The sequence below is a fragment of the Pseudophryne corroboree genome, chromosome 4 (genome assembly GCF_028390025.1).
Source record: "Pseudophryne corroboree isolate aPseCor3 chromosome 4, aPseCor3.hap2, whole genome shotgun sequence".
NCBI classification, from domain to species: domain Eukaryota; kingdom Metazoa; phylum Chordata; class Amphibia; order Anura; family Myobatrachidae; genus Pseudophryne; species Pseudophryne corroboree.
Genome location: NC_086447.1, coordinates 496,142,211 through 496,165,408, shown reverse-complemented (window position 1 = coordinate 496,165,408; position 23,198 = coordinate 496,142,211). Strand labels below are relative to the sequence as shown.

Genomic DNA, 23,198 nt, shown 5'->3' with positions numbered 1-23,198 from the left:
ACTAAATTCTTTAGCCTAGAAATTCAAGATGGCTACCTAAGGCTGACGTATGACTTCGGCTTCGGTAAAGGTCCTGTGCTTCTTGATGACTCAATGAAAAAAGCCCAGATCAATGATGCAAGATATCATGAGGTATTTTTTCAAGCTCCCACCATTATATTCCATGCTTGAGTAATCTGAAACTTTAAACCTGTCGTGCTACAACACTATATAAAGTAAATATGCTGGAGATTTACACTGGTGGGTAAAAGATAACATTTAATTATTGCACAGTATGCTAATGTTAAAATACAGTATCTGTAAACATTATTTTGCATAAATGAAGCTCACAGAGTAAACACAGACTTCACTGCCAAATTTAATTTTCCAGATATCTGTCATTTATCACAATTCTAAGAAGATGATCTTGGTGGTTGACAGAAAACATGTAAAGAGTGTTGACAACGATAAGACTTCAGTTCCATTCACTGACATTTACATAGGTGGTGCTCCTTCACACGTTCTGCAGAGGTATGTTCATTCTTCTCATTAACAGGATAGCAGATCGACTGTGGGCAAAAAAGCTGTGTCAATAAGCTTGTCATTGGAACAGAACTGTCAACCACATGCACATGTTGGGAGCACAGCAAGTTTATTCATGAGACTCACAGGAAACTGTCTTGTGAAATATCACATTTTACAAAACTATACTCCACAGTACAGTTAACAATATGTACAAGTAACTGTCCTAAGTCATTTCAAGATAATCATTATATTTTCTTATTTTAAAATCTGTTGTCATGTTAAATATGTTAGCTATACATACGAACAAAACTTCAAGGGATGTGTCTATACATAGACTGTTTATGAACTATGGAGACGGGGGAAAAAATCTGAATTTTTGTCTGTCTGTCTGTCTACTGAATGAATTTGGATTGCGTTTTCAGTATTGGATAGCTTAGTGACCTAGAATGAAAATGAGGTATGCATGATCTCGATGTGACATCAGGGAGAGGAGCAATAATGGAAAAACTAGATGCTTGACAATCGGCGTGTGCAATAGCACTACTGTCTTTGTAAAATTAGTTCCGCTGAGCAATAACAGACATCCACGTGAACAAAGCAGCACGCAAACGCTAGTTCCATATATAACGTAAAACTTATTAATTATTAACGCATGAAGTTGCTGGTACCAGAGGGGCTGATTCAGTGGTGAAAGCTATTAACGATAATTCCACAACTGTCCGATGGTTTGGGATCTGGTCATTCGCAGGCGCCGCACTGTGCGTGTGAAGATCCGGGGATACAACTTTATCACAGTTCCCAAACGCAGCAGTATGATTGATATGCTTTTGGGGGCATCAATGGGGCACCAATAGGAAGTGTCCTAGAAAAACGGGGCATGTCGGATTTCTGGGTGTGCCAAGCAACACAGCTTCACTGGCCCCGGCATCATGACCTGAGGGTTACTCAGATGTCCAATAGTCACAAAGTTGTTTCGATGTTGCATCTTCGGAACGCAGCATTGGATTAGACAAGCCTGTAGTGGGCGTCTTTTACTTGAGATGCCCCTGCGGCTTTTGTATAACTTTGCACAGCCGCTACGTACAAAGATGCAGCAGCTGTGCTATTACTGTCCACCTCTTAATCAGCCCCACAGTAAGCAAAGTAGATTATGAATTAATGATATTTTTTCTTCTAAAATAAAGGTGTTGTGAGCATTTTAAATAGTGTAGCTAGCAATTAGATTCTGATGTTGGTTCAATAAGTTATAAGTCTGTGTATAAAGTAATTATTTCAGAGTACATTATTCTGAAGGGGTTGGGGATGGAATGGCGGCGGCCGGGATCGCGGAGATCAGAATACCGACACGGGTTCCAACCGCCAGAATGCCGGCAGCGGGGCGAGCGCTAGAAAGCCCCTTGGCTTGTAACACTCACCACAAGTACTATTCCCACTCTGTGGGTGTCGTGGACACCCACGAGTGAGATGAGCCCTGGCATCGCTGCCAGCATTCTCGGCGGTCGGGATCCCGGCGTCGGTATCCTGAACGCCAGGATCCCAACCGCCGGGATATTGACTGCATCCCTTCTGAAGAACATTATCAGTAAAATGCATAAGCTATTATAAAAAAACAAGCTGCTACTATTAGTTATGTAGCAAATAATATGTATCTTCTGCAGTATGAGGACTCACCTGGCTGCAGACATTGCCTATCGAGGATGCATGAAAAGTTTCCAGTTCCAGAAAAAAGATTTCAATCTCTTAGAAGAACCAGAAACCATTGGTATTAGTTATGGCTGCCCTGAGGAGTCACTTGTAAGTTGCATCATACTGTAAATTTAATGAGGAGACAAAAGCTTCCTATTCTTTGCTTGTGACTGTTTGTAATCAAATTATTACATTCAATTTATAATCAGGAAGCTATGAATTTATTCATCCAATTCAAACTCTGTTAATGCATTTTGTGGTCTCCTCATGAGATCCAAAGTTTAACTAAAAAAACAATGTCAATTTCATATCTTTTAAAAAGAGGTAGTCATATGGGATAGAATAGTTTAATTTATTTATAGAAATATTGTTTACATAAATAAATTAAATAAATAGCTGTTTATTACATGACTGATTATTCCCTGTTGATCATAGATGTCTCGCAGAGCGTATTTTAATGGACAAAGCTATATTGCATCCAATCAGAAGTTGGCGCCCTTTGATGCTTATGAAGGGGGTTTTAGCTTTACAACATTACAGCCAAGTGGACTGTTGCTCTATCACTCTGAAGGGGTGAGTACAAATTCACCATAATAATAATTATTGTCTTTCATTAAATACAGTATTTTTCAATACAGACTATCATGTAAAATAGGTTAGATTATGTCTCAATAATGAGCGTAAATTATGTGTTTTCAAATATTTAGGGGCAACTAAGAGTAAGCGGGAGAATTTCTAAGAAGAAAATAAGATTTTAAACCTACCGGCAAATCTTTTTCTCCTAGTCCGTAGAGGATGCTGGGGACTCCGTAAGGACCATGGGGTATAGACGGTCTCCGCAGGAGACATGGGCACTCTAAAGACTTTAGAATGGTTGTGCACTGGCTCCTCTCTCTATGCCCCTCCTCCAGACCTCAGTTAGAGAAACTGTGCCCAGAGTAGACGGACAGTACGAGGAAAGGATTTTTGTTAATCTAAGGGCAAGATTCATACCAGCCCACACCATCCACACCGTATAACATGGAATATACGAACCAGTTAACAATATTAAACAAAACAGCATCAGCCCGAGACTGATCAAAACTGTAACATAATCCTTATGTAAGCAAAAACTATATACAAGTCTTGCAGAATTTAGTCCGCACTGGGACGGGCGCCCAGCATCCTCTACGGACTAGGAGAAAAAGATTTACCGGTAGGTTTAAAATCTTTTTTTCTCTTACGTCCTAGAGGATGCTGGGGACTCCATAAGGACCATGGGGATTATACCAAAGCTCCAGACCGGGCGGGAGAGTGCGGATGACTCTGCAGCACCGATTGAGCAAACATGAGGTCCTCATCAGCCAGGGTATCAAACTTGTAGAATTTTGCAAAAGTGTTTGAACCTGACCGAGTAGCTGCTCGGCACAGCTGTAATGCCGAGACACCTCGGGCAGCCGCCCAAGAAGAGCTCACCTTCCTAGTGGAATGAGCCTTTACCGAATTTGGAACCGGCAATCCAGCCGTAGAATGAGCCTGCTGAATCGTGTTACAGATCCAGCGGGCAATAGTCTGCTTAGACGCAGGGGCACCAACCTTGTTGGCTGCATACAGGACAAACAGTGCTTCTGTTTTCCTAACCCGAGCCGTCCTGGCTACATAAACTTTCAAGGCCCTGACTACATCCAGAGACTTGGAATACTCCCAGTCCCCCGTAGCCACAGGCACCACAATAGGTTGGTTCATATGAAACGATGAAACCACCTTAGGCAGAAATTGAGGACGAGTCCTCAACTCTGCCCGATCCACATGGAAAATCAGATAGGGGCTTTTGTGAGACAAAGCCGCCAGTTCGGATACCCGCCTAGAAGATGCCAAGGCTACCAACATGACCACTTTCCAAGTGAGAAATTTCAACTCAACTGTTTGAAGAGGTTCAAACCAGTGTGAAGTAAGGAACTGTAACACCACGTTAAGGTCCCATGGTGCCACTGGGGGCACAAAAGGAGGCTGGATGGGCAGCACTCCCTTTACAAAAGTCTGGACTTTTGGGAAAGAAGCCAATTCCTTCTGAAAGAATATATATAGGGCCGAAATCTGTACCTTAATTGAGCCTGACTTCAGGCCCATATCCACTCCTGTCTGTAGAAAATGTAGAAAACGGCCCAGGTGGAACTCTTCCGTAGGAGCATTCTTGGCTTCACACCAAGAAACATACTTCCTCCAGATACAGTGATAATGTTTTGCCGTCACCTCCTTCCTAGCCCTTATCAGAGTAGGGATGACTTCCTCCGGAATACCTTTCCTAGCTAGGATTCGGTGTTCAACCGCCATGCTGTCAACCGTAACCACGGTAAGTCTTGGAACACGCAGGGCCCCTGCTGCAACAGGTCCTCCCTGAGAGGAAGAGGCCATGGATCTTCTGTGAGCATCTCCTGAAGATCTGAATAACAGGCCCTTCGAGGCCAATCTGGAACAATGAGTATTGTCTGCACTCTTTTTCTTCTTATGATTCTCAATATTTTGGAGATGAGAGGAAGAGGAGGGAATACATAGACCGACTGAAACACCAATGGTGTCACCAGACCGTCTACCGCTACTGCCTGAGGATCCCTTGACCTGGCACAATACCTCTGAAGCTTCTTGTTGAGGCGTGACGCCATCATGTCTATTTGAGGAAGTCCCCAAAGACTTGTTATCTCTGCAAAAACTTTCTGATGAAGTCCCCACTCTCCTGGATGGAGATCGTGTCTGCTGAGGAAGTCTGCTTCCCAGTTGTCCACTCCCGGAATGAAGACTGCTGACAGAGCGCTTACGTGATTTTCCGCCCAGCGCAGAATCCTTGTGTCTTCCGCCATTGCCACTCTGCTCCTTGTCCCGCCTTGGCGGTTTACATGGGCCACGGCTGTGACGTTGTCTGATTGAATCAGAAGCGGTAGGTCGTGAAGAAGATTCTCCGCTTGTTGTAGGCCGTTGTATATGGCCCTTAATTCCAGTATGTTGATGTGTAGACAAGCCTCCTGGCTTGACCATGTTCCCTGAAAATTTCTTCCTTGTGTGACTGCTCCCCATCCTCGGAGGCTCGCGTCAGTGGTCACCAGAACCCAGTCTTGAATGCCGAACCTGCGACCCTCTAGAAGGTGTGCACTCTGCAGCCACCACAGGAGAGACACCCTGGCCCTGGGGGACAGGCTTATTCTCTGATGACTTTGAAGATGGGACCCGGACCACTTGTCCAGAAGGTCCCACTGAAATGTCCTTGCATGAAACCTGCCAAAGGGGATGGCCCCGTAAGTTGCCACCATCTTTCCCAGTACTCGAGTGCATTGATGGACTGACACTCTTTTCGGTTTTAACAGGTCTCTGACCATGTTCTGGAGTTCCTGGGCTTTTTCCATCGGGAGAAAAACCCTCTTTTGTTCCGTGTTCAGAATCATGCCTAAGAAAGATAGCCGAGTCGTTGGAACCAACTGTGACTTTGGTAGATTCAGAATCCAGCCATGTTGCTGCAGCACTCTCAGGGAGAGCGACACGCTTTTCAGCAACCGATCTCTCATCTCGCTTTTATCAGGAGATCGTCCAAGTACGGGATAATTGTGACTCCCTGTCTGCGCAGGAGCACCATCATTTCCGCCATTACCTTGGTGAAAATCCTCGGGGCCGTGGAAAGCCCAAACGGCAACGTCTGAAACTGGTAATGACAGTCCTGTACAGCGAATCTCAGGTACGCCTGATGAGGGGGATATATGGGGACATGAAGGTATGCATCCTTTATGTCTAGTGACACCATAAAATCCCCCCCTTCCAGGCTGGAGATAACCGCCCGGAGCGATTCCATCTTGAATTTGAACCTTTTCAAGTACAGGTTTAGGGATTTTAGATTTAGAATGGGCCTGACTGAGCCATCCGGTTTCGGAACCACAAACAGGGTTGAATAGTACCCCTTCCCCTGTTGAATTAGGGGAACCTTGACAATCACTTGCTGTTGATATAGCTTTTGAATTGCAGCTAAAACTATCTCCTTCTCTGGGGGAGAAGCTGGTAAAGCCGATTTGAAAAATCGGCGCGGAGGCACCTCTTCGAATTCCAGCTTGTATCCTTGGGATACAATTTCCATCGCCCAAGGATCCACGTCTGATTGAACCCAGACATGGCTGAAGAGTCGAAGACGTGCCCCCACCGGGGAGGACTCCCTCAGTGGAGCCCCAGCGTCATGCAGTGGATTTAGTAGAAGCCGGGGAGGACTTCTGCTCCTGGGAACTAGCCGTAGCAGGCATTCTTTTCCCTCTACCGTTACCTCTGGCGAGGAAGGAAGAGCCCCGACCTCTTCTGGACTTATGCGACCGAAAGGACTGCATCTGATATTGTGGTGTTTTCTTTTGCTGTGGGGGAACATAAGGTAAAAAAGTAGATTTACCCGCGGTAGCTGTGGAAACTAGGTCGGCGAGACCTTCCCCAAATAAAACCTCACCCTTGTAAGGCAAAACTTCCATATGTCTCTTTGAGTCGGCATCACCCGTCCATTGGCGGGTCCACAGGGCTCACCAAGCAGAAATCGCCATGGCGTTAGCTCTCGAACCTAGCAGCCCAACGTCTCTCTGAGCGTCTCTCATATAGAGGACTGCGTCTTTAATGTGACCTAAGGTCAATAAAATGGTATCCCTATCTAGGGTATCAATGTCAGCTGACAAGGTATCTGTCCACGCTGCTACAGCGCTACAAACCCAAGCCGACGCTATTGCCGGTCTGAGCAAGGCACCCGTATGTGTATTAATTGATTTTAAGGTAGTCTCCTGTCTGAGATCAGCAGGGTCCTTGAGGGCCGCCGTGTCTGGAGTCGGTAGGGCCACCTTTTTGGACAAGCGCGTTAAAGCCTTGTCCACCCTGGGCGAGGATTCCTACCGTAACCTGTCCTGTGCCGGGAAAGGATACGCCATAAGAATTCTCTTGGGAGTCTGCAGTTTCTTGTCTGGAGTTTCCCAAGCTTTTTCAAATAACTCATTCAGCTCATGAGATGGGGGAAAGGTTACCTCAGGTTTCTTTTCCTTAAACATGCATACCCTCGTGTCAGGGACAGAGGGGTCATCTGTGATATGCAAAACATCTTTTATTGCAATAATCATATAACGAATACTTTTGGCCACCCTTGGGTGTAACCTCGCCTCATCATAGTCGACACTGGAGTCAGAATCCTTGTCGGTATCAGTGTCTGCTACTTGGGACAGTGGACGTTTCTGAGAACCTGAAGGGCCCTGTGACACAGTCAAAGCCATGGATTGACTCCCTGTTCCATCTCTGGACTCTGCTTTGTCCAATCTTTTATGTAATAAAGACACTTTTGCATTTAAAACATTCCACATATCCAACCAATCAGGTGTCAGCGTTGCCGACGGAGACACCACAATCATCTGCTCCACCTCCTCCTTAGGTGAGCCATCCGCTTCAGACATGCCGACACACACATACCGACACCCCCACACACTCAGGGATATATCTATATGGAGACAGTCCCCCAATAAGGCCCTTTGGAGAGACAGAGAGAAAGTATGCCAGCACACACCCAGCGCCGCCGGACACCGGAATAAAATCCCAGTAGTACAGCGCTTTTATATAAATATATGTATAATTACACTCACTGCGCCAATTAAATGTGCCCCCCCCCCCTCTTTTTTGCCCTCTGTAACCGTGTTCAGCAGGGGAGAGTCCGGGGAGCCAGCTTCTCTGCAGTGTGCTGTGGAGAAAATGGTGCTGGTTAGTGCTGGAGGATCAAGCTCCGCCCGCTCAGCGGCGGGCTTCGGTCCTACTCAAATTATTTATACTGGCGGGGGGTTTTCAATATACCGCCTCTGCTGTATCTAATCTCTATGCCAGTGTCCCTTGAGGTTAATATTGCTGCGCGTTACCTCAGTAAAGATCTGAAGTCTTCTGCCGCCTTGGAAGTCTTCTTTCTTCATAATACTCACCCGGCTTCAATCTTCCGGCTCTGTGAGGAGGACGGCGGCGCGGCTCCAGGACGAACGGCAAGGGTGAGACCTGCGTTCCGACCCTCTGGAGCTAATGATGTCCAGTAGCCTAAGAAGCAGAGCCTATCATTTAAGTAGGTCTGCTTCTCTCCCCTCAGTCCCACGATGCAGGGAGCCTGTTGCCAGCAGTGCTCCCTGAAAATAAAAAACCTAACAAAAGTCTTTTTCAGAGAAACTCAGGAGAGCTCCCCTGCAGTGCACCCAGTCTCCTCTGGGCACAGGATCTAACTGAGGTCTGGAGGAGGGGCATAGAGGGAGGAGCCAGTGCACACCCATTCTAAAGTCTTTAGAGTGCCCATGTCTCCTGTGGAGCCCGTCTATACCCCATGGTCCTTACGGAGTCCCCAGCATCCTCTAGGACGTAAGAGAAAATGGTATTATTAAATAAAATTGCAAATGATGATGTCATTATCAAACAGTTTTTTTTCTCCAAACTTTAGTTTATTTGTTTAGTCTCTATAAAAAAAAAAGATCTTTTGATGTTTGTCATGTAACAGGACATTTCGTAAAGGAGTTGTGATTACAGTGTAACCAAAAGGGTGTGGCCTATTATCTCATATGAGCTAATGGCTCCATATTGCTGTAACTGTACCCTAGTTTTCCTTAAATAGACAATAATGGCCCTCATTCCGAGTTGATCGCTCGCTAGCTACTTTTAGCAGCCATGCAAATGCATAGTCGCCGCCCACGGGGGAGTGTATTTTAGCTTAGCAGGAGTGCGAACGTCTGTGCAGCCGCGCGGCTGCTAACACATTTTGTGCAGAACAAGACCAGCCCTGTAGTTACTTATTCTGTGCAATTATTGCTGCGACGAGTGACACGGTAATGACGTCAGATACCCGCCCAGCTAACGCCCGGCCACGCCTGCATTTTTCCAAACTCCCAGAAAATGTTCAGTTGTCACCCAGAAACGCCCATTTCCTGGCAATCTCCTTGCGTCCACCAGTGCGACTGAAAGCGTCGCTAGAACCTGTGCAAAACCACGATGCTCATTGTACCCGTACGCCACGCGTGCGAATTGCGGTGCATACGCATGCGCAGATTAGCCATTTTTTAAATGATCGCTACGCAGCGAACAACGGCAGCTAACGATCAACTCGGAATGCGGGCCAATATGTATAGTTAAAATGTTCAGAATCTTTAGACGCATATAGGCCCTCATTCCGAGTTGTTCGCTCGCTAGCTGCTTTTAGCAGCATTGCACACGCTAGGCCGCCGCCCTCTGGGAGTGTATTTTAGCTTAGCAGAATTGCGAACGAAAGATTAGCAGATTTGCGAATAGAAATTTCTTAGCAGTTTCTGAGTAGCTCCAGACTTACTCAGCCATTGCGATCAGTTCAGTCAGTTTCGTTCCTGGTTTGACGTCACAAATACACCCAGCATTCGCCCAGACACTCCCCCGTTTCTTCAGACACTCTCGCGTTTTTCCCAAAAACGCCAGCGTTTTTTCGCACACGCCCAGAAAATGGCCAGTTTCCGCCAGAAACACCCACTTCCTGTCAATCACAGTACGATCACCAGAACGATGAAAAATCCTTGTTATGCCGTGAGTAAAATACCTAACTTTTGAGTAAAATAACTGAGCGCATGCGCTCTGCGAACCTTGCGCATGCGCTGCAAGCGACTAATCGCAATATAGCAAAACTCGGCAACGAGCGAACAACTCGGAATGAGGGCCATAGTTTGTACAAAAATTGTGTGGGTATACCTGTAATGCTGTCTAGAAAGTTTTAATTTGCACAATGTCATTGTTGGTTTTGCTTCTGTTTTGTACATTTGCTCTTTTTCCTTTGTATTAAGCATGTCATTTAATGGGGTATCAAAATAAACAATAAGAATGTCTGTTTAGTAATCACATAAAAGTAGATGTATAAACTAACTTTATTAGTTTACAGATTTTCTATCCTCTGCTTTTCTATATCCTTTAGAGCAGCCTTTTTCAACTGGTGTGCCGCGGCACACTAGTGTGCCGCGACCAGTTGCTGAGTGTGCCGCCGCTCGCCGCACGGACCCGATCACTGCCGCCAGTAAGAGCTGTCACCCCGCCGCACGGACCCGCTCACTGCCGCCATTAAGAGCTGTCACTGGCGCTACCCGCCCCCGCTGCACGGACCCGCTCTCACTGTCAGATCTCCGCACGCCGCCGCCCGCCTGCCTCACAGACCTGCAGCATCCTGTTCATATCCATTCCGCAGAGTCAGCCGGACCGTGACCTATGACTCACCATAGGTCACGGTCTGGCTGTCTCTGCGCCCGCCCACTCACACGCTGCTCTGCTTGCTGATCCGTGGTGAGTTCCAGGCACTCCTCACCGCTATATATTATAAGGGGGAACTGGTGTGTGGAATTACTAAGGGGGGGGGAGCTGGTAAGGGGGAAGCTGGTGTGTGGAATTACTAAGGGGGGGGGGGGGGGGGGGGCTGGTAAGGGGGAAGCTGGTGTGTGGAATTACTAAAGGGGGGGGAGCTGGTAAGGGGGAAGCTGGTGTGTGGAATTACTAAGGGGGGGGGGAGCTGGTAAGGGGGAGGCTGGTGTGTGGAATTACTAAGGGGGGGGGGCTGGTAAAGGGGAGCTGGTGTGTGGAATTACTAAGGGGGGAGCTGGTAAAGGGGAGCTGGTGTGTGGAATTACTAAGGGGGGAGCTGGTAAAGGGGAGCTGGTGTGTGAAATTACTAAGGGGGGGGGAGCTGGTAAGGGGGAAGCTGGTGTGTGGAATTACTATTTGGGGCATGTGTGTGGAATTACTAAGTGGGGGAGCTGATGTGTGGAAATATGAGGGCATGTATGGGGCATTACTTGGGGGGGTGGCGGTGTGTGGCATTACTGGGGGGCAGGTGTGTTGCATTAAAACAACCGATGGTGTGCCTTGGCAATTTTGAAATCTTGTTTAGTGTGCCACGAGTTTAAAAAGGTTGAAAATCACTGCTTTAGAGACTAGGCCTTTACTGTGCATGTGCTGGAATCAATTGGTGCCGAATTCAGATGTGGTTGTCCTTTTGCGATTGCTGTTGCTACCTTTTGGCATAAGCAATTGTGATTATTAGGTATATTCAATGCTTATCTGATCTTTTCCGACGGAAAGGATACGACAATGCAGTATTCAATTCGCGGGCAAATCTGATAGGATTTGTCCGTTCCCGACAATGCCAATCCGACTTTTTTTAAAGTCGGATTGACATTATCGGAAGCGAGGTTAAAATAAGAATTTACTTACCGATAATTCTATTTCTCGGAGTCCGTAGTGGATGCTGGGGTTCCTGAAAGGACCATGGGGAATAGCGGCTCCGCAGGAGACAGGGCACAAAAAGTAAAGCTTTAGGATCAGGTGGTGTGCACTGGCTCCTCCCCCTATGACCCTCCTCCAAGCCTCAGTTAGGATACTGTGCCCGGACGAGCGTACACAATAAGGAAGGATTTTGAATCCCGGGTAAGACTCATACCAGCCACACCAATCACACTGTACAACCTGTGATCTGAACCCAGTTAACAGTATGATAACAGCGGAGCCTCTGAAAAGATGGCTCACAACAATAATAACCCGATTTTTGTAACTATGTACAAGTATTGCAGATAATCCGCACTTGGGATGGGCGCCCAGCATCCACTACGGACTCCGAGAAATAGAATTATCGGTAAGTAAATTCTTATTTTCTCTATCGTCCTAGTGGATGCTGGGGTTCCTGAAAGGACCATGGGGATAATACCAAAGCTCCCAAACGGGCGGGAGAGTGCGGATGACTCTGCAGCACCGAATGAGAGAACTCCAGGTCCTCCTTAGCCAGGGTATCAAATTTGTAGGATTTTACCAACGTGTTTGCCCCTGACTAAATAGCCGCTCGGCAAAGTTGTAAAGCCGAGACCCCTCGGGCAGCCGCCCAAGATAAGCCCACCTTCCTTGTGGAATGGGCATTTACATATTTTGGCTGTGGCAGGCCTGCCACAGAATGTGCAAGCTGAATTGTATTACACATCCAACTAGCAATAGTCTGCTTAGAAGCAAGAGCACCCAGTTTGTTGGGTGCATACAGGATAACAGCAAGTCAGTTTTCCTGACTCCAGCCGTCCTGGAACCTATATTTACAGGGCCCTGACAACATCTAGCAACCTGGAGTCCTCCAAGTCCCTAGTAGGCGCAAGGCACCAAAATAAGCTGGTTCAGGTGAAACACTGACACCACCTTAGGGAGAGAACTGGGGACGAGTCCACAGCTCTGCCCTGTCCAAATGGACAACCAGATATGGGCTTTTTTTGAGAAAAAAACCACCAATTTGACACTCGCCTGGTCCAGGCCAGGGCCAAGAGCATGGTCACTTTTCATGTGAGATGCTTCAAATCCACAGATTTGACTGGTTTTAAACCAATGTGATTTGAGGAATCCCAGAACTACGTTGAGATCCCACAGTGCCACTGGAGGCACAAAAGGGGGTTGTATATGCAATACTCCCTTGACAAACTTCTGGACTTCAGGAACTGAAGCCACTTCTTTCTGGAAGAAAATCGACAGGGCCGAAATTTGAACCTTAATGGACCCCAATTTGAGGCCCATAGACACTCCTGTTTGCAGGAAATGCAGGAATCGACCGAGTTGAAATTTCTTCGTGGGGCCTTTCTGGCCTCACACCACGCAACATATTTTTGCCACATGTGGTGATAATGTTGTGCGGTCACCTCCTTTCTGGCTTTGACCAGGGTAGGAATGACCTCTTCCGGAATGCCTTTTTCCCTTAGGATCCGGCGTTCCACCGCCATGCCGTCAAACGCAGCTGCGGTAAGTCTTGGAACAGACATGGTACTTGCTGAAACAAGTCCCTTCTTAGCGGCAGAGGCCATAAGTCCTCTGTGAGCATCTCTTGAAGTTCCGGGTACCAAGTCCTTCTTGGCCAATCCGGAGCCATGAGTATAGTTCTTACTCCTCTACGTCTTATAAGTCTCAGCACCTTAGGTATGAGAAGCAGAGGATGGAACACATACACCGACTGGTACATCCATAGTGTTACCAGAACGTCCACAGCTATTGCCTGAGGGTCTCTTAACCTGGCGCAATACCTGTCCCGTTTTTTGTTCAGACGGGACGCCATCATGTCCACCTTTGGTATTTCCCAACGGTTTACAATCATGTGGAAAACTTCCCGATGAAGTTTCCACTCTGCCGGGTGGAGGTCGTGCCTGCTGAGGAAGTCTGCTTCCCAGTTTCCATTCCCGGAATGAAACACTGCTGACAGTGCTATCACATGATTTTCCGCCCAGCGAAAAGTCCTTGCAGTTTTGCCATTGCCCTCCTGCTTCTTGTGCCGCCCCGTCTATTTACGTGGGCGACTGCCGTGATGTTTTTCCCACTGGATCAATACCGGCTGACCTTGAAGCAGAGGTCTTGCTAAGCTTAGAGTATTATAAATTTACCCTTAGCTCCAGTATATTTATGTGGAGAAAAGTCTCCAGACTTGATCACACTCCCTGGAAATTTTTTCCTTGTGTGACTGCTCCCCAGCCTCTCGGGCTGGCCTCCGTGGTCACCAGCATCCAATCCTGAATGCCGAATCTGCGGCCCTCTAGAAGATGAGCACTCTGTAACCACCACAGGAGAGACACCCTTGTCCTTGGATATAGGGTTATCCGCTGATGCATCTGAAGATGCGATCCGGACCATTTGTCCAGCAGATCCCACTGAAAAATTCTTGCGTGAAATCTGCCGAATGGAATTGCTTCGTAGGAAGTCACCATCTTTACCAGGACCCTTGTGCAATGATGCACTGATTTTAGGAGGTTCCTGACTAGCTCGGATAACTCCCTGGCTTTCTCTTCCGGGAGAAACACCTTTTTCTGGACTGTGTCCAGAATCATCCCTAGGCACAGCAGACTTGTCGTCGGGATCAGCTGCGATTTTGGAATATTTAGAATCCACCCGTGCTGTTGTAGCAGTATCCGAGATAGTGCTACTCCGACCTCCAACTGTTCCCTGGACTTTGCCCTTATCAGGAGATCGTCCAAGTAAGGGATAATTAAGACGCCTTTTCTTCGAAGAAGAATCATCATTTCGGCCATTACCTTGGTAAAGACCCGGGGTGCCGTGGACAATCCAAACGGCAGCGTCTGAAACTGATAGTGACAGTTCTGTACCACGAACCTGAGGTACCCTTAGTGAGAAGGGCAAATTTTGGACATGGAGGTAAGCATCCCTGATGTCTCGGGACACTATATAGTCCCCTTCTTCCTGGTTCGTTATCACTGCTCTGAGTGACTCCATCTTGATTTGAACCTTTGTAAGTGTTCAAATTTTTTTAGATTTAGAATAGGTCTCACCTAGCCTTCTGGCTTCAGTACCACAATATAATGTGGAATAATACCCCTTTTCTTGTTGTAGGAGGGGTAATTTGATTATCACCTGCTGGGAATACAGCTTGTGAATTGTTTCCCATACTGCCTCCTTGTCGGAGGGAGACCTTGGTAAACCAGACTTCAGGAGCCTGCGAAGGGGAAACGTCTCGACATTCCAATCTGTACCCCTGGGATACTACATGTAGGATCCAGGGGTCCTGTACGGTCCCAGCGTCATGCTGAGAGCTTGGCAGAAGCGGTGGAACGCTTCTGTTCCTGGGAATGGGCTGCCTGCTGCAGTCTTCTTCCCTTTCCTCTATCCCTGGGCTGATATGACTCTTATAGGGACGAAAGGACTGAGGCTGAAAAGACGGTGTCTTTTTCTGCAGAGATGTGACTTAGGGTAAAAACGGTGGATTTTCCAGCAGTTGCCGTGGCCACCAGGTCCGATGGACCGACCCCAAATAACTCCTCTTCCTTTATACGGCAATACACCTTTGTGCCGTTTGGAATCTGCATCACCTGACCACTGTCGTGTCCATAAACATCTTCTGGCAGATATGGACATCGCACTTACTCTTGATGCCAGAGTGCAAATATCCCTCTGTGCATCTCGCATATATAGAAAATGCATCCTTAAAATGCTCTATAGTCAATAAAATACTGTCCCTGTCAAGGGTATCAATATTTTTAGTCAGGGAATCCGACCAAGCCACCCCAGCTCTGCACATCCAGGCTGAGGCGATCGCTGGTCGCAGTATAACACCAGTATGTGTGTATATACTTTTTATGATATTTTCCAGCCTCCTGTCAGCTGGCTCCTTGAGGACGGCCCTATCTATAGACGGTACCGCCACTTGTTTTGATAAGTGTGTGAGCGCCTTATCCACCCTAAGGGGTGTTTCCCAACGCGCCCTAACTTCTGGCGGGAAAGGGTATACCGCCCATAATTTTCTATCGGGGGGAACCCACGCATCATCACACACTTCATTTAATTTATCTGATTCAGGAAAAACTACGGTAGTTTTTTCACATCCCACATAATACCCTCTTTTGTGGTACTTGTAGTATCAGAAATATGTAACACCTCCTTCATTGCCCTTAACGTGTGGCCCTAATAAGGAATACGTTTGTTTGTTTATTCACCGTCGACACTGGATTCAGTGTCCGTGTCTGTGTCTGTGTCGACCGACTAAAGTAAACGGGCGTTTTAAAACCCCTGACGGTGTTTCTGAGACGTCTGGACCGGTACTAATTGTTTGTCGGCCGTCTCATGTCGTCAACCGACCTTGCAGCGTGTTGACATTATCACGTAATTCCCTAAATAAGCCATCCATTCCGGTGTCGACTCCCTAGAGATTGACATCACCATTACAGGCAATTGCTCCGCCTCCTCCCAACATCGTCCTCATACATGTCGACACACACGTACCGACACACAGCACACACACAGGGAATGCTCTGATAGAGGACAGGACCCACTAGCCCTTTGGAGAGACAGAGGGAGAGTTTGCCAGCACACACCAAAAACGCTATAATTATATAGGGACAACCTTATATAAGTGTTTTCCCTTATAGCATCTTTTATATATTTCTAACGCCAAATTAGTGCCCCCCCTCTCTGTTTTAACCCTGTTTCTGTAGTGCAGTGCAGGGGAGAGCCTGGGAGCCTTCCCTCCAGCCTTTCTGTGAGGGAAAATGGCGCTGTGTGCTGAGGAGATAGGCCCCGCCCCTTTTTCGGCGGGCTCGTCTCCCGCTCTTTAATGGATTCTGGCAGGGGTTAAATATCTCCATATAGCCCCCGGAGGCTATATGTGAGGTATTTTTAGCCAAAAAAGGTTTTCATTTGCCTCCCAGGGCGCCCCCCTCCCAGCGCCCTGCACCCTCAGTGACTGCCGTGTGAAGTGTGCTGAGAGGAAATGGCGCACAGCTGCAGTGCTGTGCGCTACCTTAAGAAGACTGAGGAGTCTTCTGCCGCCGATTCTGGACCTCTTCTCGTTTCAGCATCTGCAAGGGGGCCGGCGGCGAGGCTCCGGTGACCATCCAGGCTGTACCTGTGATCGTCCCTCTGGAGCTAATGTCCAGTAGCCAAAGAAGCCAACCCATCCTGCACGCAGGTGAGTTCACTTCTTCTCCCCTAAGTCCCTCGTTGCAGTGATCCTGTTGCCAGCAGGACTCACTGTAAAATAAAAAACCTAAGCTAAACTTTTCTAAGCAGCTCTTTAGGAGAGCCACCTAGATTGCACCCTTCTCGGCCGGGCACAAAAATCTAACTGAGGCTTGGAGGAGGGTCATAGGGGGAGGAGCCAGTGCACACCACCTGATCCTAAAGCTTTACTTTTTGTGCCCTGTCTCCTGCGGAGCCGCTATTCCCCATGGTCCTTTCAGGAACCCCAGCATCCACTAGGACGATAGAGAAAACCTGTTGGATTTGGCTGCGCTCCCGACAAAACACGTGGATCGGTAGCTATTTCAACTTGTTGGAAAAACGGCAGCCAAATTGAATAGGTCAGAACAGTTTCCAACCTAAAAAAGTCGGAAATTGCTGTCTTTCCAACAAGACAGCAGTTATGACTACAATTGAATACACCCCTAAATGTTTATAAGGGCAGAAGCTAACCTGGGCATAGGGACACCCACTACTATCGCATTATTTCCATCCGACGGCGTATAATTGCTGATAATTGGTACCATCATCACACATTTATTTATTATTTATTACCAGTTATTTATATAGCGCACACATATTCTGCAGCGCTGTACAAAGAATATTTGCCCATTCACATCAGTCCCTGCCCCGGTGGAGATTACAATCTATATTCCCTATCACATGTACAGTACACACAGACACATTCACGCTAAGGTTAATTTTGTTGGAAGCCAATTAACTTACCAGTATATTTTTGGATTGTGGGAGGAAACCGGAGTACCCGGAGGAAACCCACGCAAGTACGGGGAGAATATACAAACTCTGCCCAGTTAGGGCCACAAATCCGGTCATGTCGCAAAGTCTGAGTGCCTGTGTAGATGTGCAGGCTGAGCTGCTCTCCAGGGATGCAGAGGGCTCTCCAGTAGCAAGTAAGATCACAACTGCTACTTTATGCACACCCAGAATGCTGTCTGAAAGGGACATAACATGCCTGCGTTTACCCGACCACCCCAAATGATGTCTCCCTGTCACTCACTTACGCATGCGCCGTAAGAAAACATTAACCAATTTGCATACAATAGCCACTTTGTGACCAGATCTTAATAAGGCCCACATTTGTTTGATAGCATAATGGGGTCTTCTGCATAAGTGGGTTCCTCAGAAAGGGGAGCTGAGGCGCCCTGTAACAGCTGAGAGTGGATGTGTCTTATTGAATGCAACTTTCCCATTTCTTGAAGTGAGCCAATAAGCGTTAATAAGCGTGATTCGATAAATTGGGCCGATATCCCAATTATTTGCAAATAGGCCCAATAATTATATAGTGTATAGCAGGGGTGGCCAACCAGTCAGAGGTAAAGAGCCAGAAAAGATCTATAGTTAAGGGCAAGAGCCAGTATCATGCGCGCGACGAAGGCACGCACGCAAAAATTGGGGCGTGGCCTAGTTTTCACAAAGCCACACCCCATTTTGTGCGCACACCTTTCGTTATGACGTTTGTAGCAGTATGACCTTGTGTCATAACTCCGTTTTTAGTCATGTTGTACAGTGCCAAATACATTTAATGCCCCAGTACAGTGCCACATACATATAAAAATGTCAAAAAATGGGCGCCTTCACACTGCCAGAAACATATGTCCCCACAGTGCCACATACACATATGTCCCCACAGTGCCAGATACATATATGCCCCACAGTGCCAGATACATATATGCCTCACAGTGCCAGATACATATATGCCTCACAGTGCCAAATACATATGACCCCCCAGTGCCAGATATACATGTCCCCCCAGTGCCAGATAAACATGTCCCCACAGTGCCAGATATATATGTCCCCACAGTGCCAGATATATATGTCCCCACAGTGCCAGATATGTCCCCCAGTGCCAGATATACATGTCCCCCAAGTGCCAGATATACATGTCCCCACAGTGCCAGATATATATGTCCCCACAGTGCCAGATATACATGTTTCCCCAGTGCCAGCTATGACCCCAGTGCCAGATATATATGTCCCCACAGTGCCAGATATGTCCCCCAGTGCCAGATATACATGTCCCCCAAGTGCCAGATATACATGTCCCCACAGTGCCAGATATATATGTCCCCACAGTGCCAGATATGTCCCCCAGTGCCAGATATACATGTCCCCCAAGTGCCAGATATACATGTCCCCACAGTGCCAGATATACATGTCCCCACAGTGCCAGATATATATGTCCCCACAGTGCGAGCTATGCCCCCCAGTGCCAGATATACATGTTTCCCCAGTGCCAGCTATGACCCCAGTGCCAGGTATACATGTCCCCACAGTGCCAGCAATGCCCCCCAGTGCCAGATATACATGACCCCCCCCCCCTTTCCCCGTGCTGCTCACTGCGCTGCTGCTGTCTGTGAGGGGAGGAGAGCGCAGCATGCGCCTCTCCTGCCCCTCACTCTCCGGCGGCTGTGTCTCTCTTCAACTCAACGCCGCAGCTGCCGGACCGCGAGCTCTGATTGGCTTATGGACCGGCGCTGTGAGCAGCACGGGGGAAGGGGTGCCCAGGGCAGCGGTGGCCAGGAGCCAGCTGAGCTGCATGCGGCTCGAGAGCCACGGGTTGGCCACCCCTGGTGTATAGCTTTAATACTTGCTTCACAGCATTATACTGGATTCAGTTATATATATCTCTTACAGCTGTGGGTATAATAGAAGCACTCTTAAGGCCCTCATACATTCCTAGGGAGAAATCGCAGCCTATGCCCCTTGAGCAGATCGCATGCGATATATCGCATGCAGTCCTTTTACATGTGACACCACCCGAGTCAGTGGTGGGACGTGCAGCAAGTCCGATCTCCGACTCCGATCCGATGTGCACGGTACCGCGCATTGGATTGGATGTCAAACATCCGATTTGGCCACTTTTCACCCGATTTCTCGGCCTGATTCATAAGAAAAGTGGCCATATCAGACAAGTGTGTGGCCAGCTTTAGATATTATATCAACAAATGGGATTTCTCCAAAAGCTCACCAGACGGTGTTCCAACTGTGACAGAGGACAGTGTGCAAAACCTTTTTGTGTGCTCTGTGTTTTAAACCTTACGGCTGCTTATAGCAGACCACGGGATTTGCAGCCTTGTAGATCTATTGAACAGCGGCTGTCAGGAGCTGTATTCTGTGGCCGCAATAGCATGCAGTCCCAGCGTCAGTTAGATCCAGTATGTAAGAGCTCATCCACTGCTTCCGCACTCGTCATCCAGGGCTCATGGCCTTAACGCTTTTCTCATCCTTTTGGACAGATGGCTGTTTCATCAGAAGTCGCTTTCCCTTCACATGAGACTACTGTTTATTCCCTACACAATCAATAGATATCTTCACAAGTTCAACTCTCATACAGTTGCTCCATCGAATCAAAGAGTATATTCCTGTTCTGATGCATCTGGGTTCTATGGTTCAAAACAAGAAAATATTTTAGTTGTCCTCCACTCAATAATCCCACTTCAAACACCCAAAGATTGACTGATCTTAAAAAAGATATCCCACCACATTAGCTTGCAGCAGCTCATGATATATAGATAGATATTTTATTTAAAGACACTAATAAATGTGAATATATGTTCTTTTGAAATTGTACTTTTTTGAGGGTCAGCTCCTCTTATCCATGGAGCTGTAGTCCATTTCAAAGGGTTTATATTCTTGTGAATAAACACAGGAGTTAGCACACACACCAACTAGCGCCTTCCAATTGTTGTTCTGTAATAATCTGAGGGGGCAGGGATTGGTTGTAAGTAGTGAGCATAGGAGCTGTACTGTATTCTGCAGACATGGAGTCTGTAGTATAACCATAGGGTATTGGATCCATAGTGCATACTGTGGACATACTAGCAATGTTATAAGTAGTGCTACCTACAGTACTAATGGCATATGAGTTATACTGTATAGTGTAGCCTAGGAGTATACTGTATACTGTGGGCATGGGAGTAGCAACATAACTGTGAGTACAGGAGATACAACATATACTGTACTATGGAAATGTCCATGTACATGTGTATGCTGATAATCAAAGCTCATTAGCACTTGTTTTTGTCCATATATTCTAATTAAAACATAAATACAGTATGTATCCAAAAATAAAAGGTTAAAGGAGAGAGCAATTGAAGAAAAAACAATCAAAGCTATGCCATGCACAACAGCTAGTGTACCGATAGTGGAACATACAGACGGGGGCCGGAGAGCTCATCATTAGCATTGCTAGTTCTAACTAGAGAAAAATTATCACCAGGCATCACTTTAGCTCATTCCCCCATAACTTTTTACAGATACAAATGCTCACTGGCCAAGATTATTGAACAGTAAAAGTACTGCTTGTACATGCTAATATAATGTGTTTGCTGCTTGTGGTATGATGCAAATATATTATGTTTATTTTTTGCAGGCTGATGTGTTTTCAGTTTCCATTGATAAAGGTTTTGTAGTCTTAACCATAAAAGACATAAAGGTCCAGTCGAAAAACATGCACTACAACGATGGTAATAGTCACTACATTGTTGCAACAGTTTCACCAACCAGGTACTGGGTCTTCATTGTTAAATATTTAGTCTTCCTTTGTCACTTAAGGTCCGTACACACTGGCCGATATATAGGCCGTTCTCTTGAACGGCCGATATATTGCGGGTCCGTCAGCCAGTGTGTACGGCCGATACGTCTGTGAACTCCGTCGTTCACAGACGTATCGCGTCAGCCCCGCTGCACAGCCAACGGCCAATATATCTACCGATATTGGTGCGTCGCTGTGTGTGTACGGGCGGTCGGCCGACCGCCCATACACATGCTGCGGCGGCGGTCGGCGGTGATTGACAGGTGAACTGGGCGGGCGTGTGTACACGCCCGCCCAGTTCATGACGTCAGTCCCCGACAGATCGGCCAGTGTGTATGCTCAACACACTGCCCGATCCGTCCATAGATATATCTGCCGATCAATTGATCGGCAGATATATCTTCCAGTGTGTACCCACCTTTACATTTTAAAGTAAACAGCAGATTTTCCTTTTTGTAAGTTTTATTAATTCTAGCTCTTTCACAGGAATATTTATGATTAGAAATACAGGTGTCTTCTCACACCTATGCTTTTGCGCCATATGGAGAGACTCAGACATTCTGCCACGGGTAGTGGTTCCCGTTCTTGAGTCATTTGTCACAAATGTTTGCTCTTAAATTTCTAATAGTGTACTAAGGGGGTTATTCAAGTTTGTTAGCAAACCAAAAAAGCACACTAATTGGCAAAACCATGTTGCACTGCAGGTGGGGCAGATGTAATATGTGCAGAGAGATTTAGATTTGGGTGGTTTATATTGTTCCAGTGCAGGGTAAATACTGCCTGCTTAATTGTTACACTGCAATTTAGATTTCAGTTTGAACACACCCCACCCAAATCTATCTTTCTCTGCACATGTTATATCTGTGCACCACCTTGTGGGAAGAGGCTGGGAGATGCCCAGCAGCTGCCAGAGCATTGGGGAAGCCCACTGCAGGTTCAGAAACGGGGGCGTGACTCATAGTCATACCCCAACCTGTCACCGATGTGCCCCTGACCCCTCTGATAATTTTGGGAGATATGGGTTAATAAGGATATCAAATAAAAAAAAACATAAATCTCAGCAGTTAATTTTACTGATGGACACATGTATTTTTCTTGTAGGTATCATCTGCTGGTGGATGAGTCAGATATAAATTTTCAGGACATGGATAAAAAAGACATATACCCTCCAGCGACAAGAAAGTTCTTCTTTGGAGGCTCTCCTAGTAGTGTATCACAAGCTAATTTTACAGGATGCATCAGTAATGCTTACTTCACCAGGTTTGTCCTCACTGCTCTTAATTGACCAGGTTATGTAAATGTAAAATCACTTATAATGATTATTCAGTTTTATATTCAGGGGAGTAAACAATATACAGGCTGAGTATCCCTTATCCAAAATGCTTGGGACCAGAAGTATTATGGATATCGGATTTTTCCGTATTTTGGAATAATTGCATCCCATAATGAGATATCATGATGATGGGACCTAAATATAAGCACAGAATGCATTTATGTTTCATATACACCTTATACACACAGCCTAAAGGTAATTATAGACAATATTTTTAATAACTTTGTGCATTAAACAAAGTGTGTCTACAGTCACACAATTCATTTATGTTTCATATACAGCTTATAAACACAGCCTGAAGGTAATTTAATACAATATTTTTAATAACTTTTTGTATTAAACAAAGTTTGTGTACATTGAGTCATCAGAAAACATAGGTTTCACTATCTCAGTCTCACTCAAAAAATTCTGTATTTCGGAATATTTGGATATGGGATACTCAACCTGTATAACTTTGTCAGTTTTATCACAGTAAATTCCTTAGAGCAAAAGTATGGATGTGAAGTCTCTAAGTGATAACCTCCATTCAGGTGGGTAAATCAAAACATACTGAAGAGCAGCAACATCTATTATCTGCCTTAATAAAATAACTCTAAGTGAGTATGTTTTGACGTCTGGGTTTCGGAATATTTCATA

General features: G+C 46.5%; 1 protein-coding gene and 1 long non-coding RNA gene across 2 annotated transcripts in view; one reads left to right on the top strand and one right to left on the bottom strand.

The window, feature by feature from the left end:
* The window catches only part of LAMA4 (laminin subunit alpha 4), a 222,287-nt gene that overhangs the window by 138,037 nt on the left and 61,052 nt on the right, over positions 1-23,198 (top strand). The window contains exons 26-31 of the mRNA XM_063917152.1: positions 1-132; positions 371-510; positions 2,163-2,298; positions 2,626-2,763; positions 21,068-21,201; positions 22,331-22,489. Of these exons, the coding sequence (XP_063773222.1) occupies positions 1-132; positions 371-510; positions 2,163-2,298; positions 2,626-2,763; positions 21,068-21,201; positions 22,331-22,489 (839 nt within the window). The remainder of the gene's footprint in view (positions 133-370; positions 511-2,162; positions 2,299-2,625; positions 2,764-21,067; positions 21,202-22,330; positions 22,490-23,198) is intronic.
* The window catches only part of LOC134909844 (uncharacterized), a 210,520-nt gene continuing 187,786 nt past the window's right edge, over positions 465-23,198 (bottom strand). The window contains exons 3-4 of the long non-coding RNA XR_010176042.1: positions 19,664-20,078; positions 465-548 (exon numbers count right to left, since the gene is read on the bottom strand). This is a non-coding gene — a long non-coding RNA (uncharacterized LOC134909844). The remainder of the gene's footprint in view (positions 549-19,663; positions 20,079-23,198) is intronic.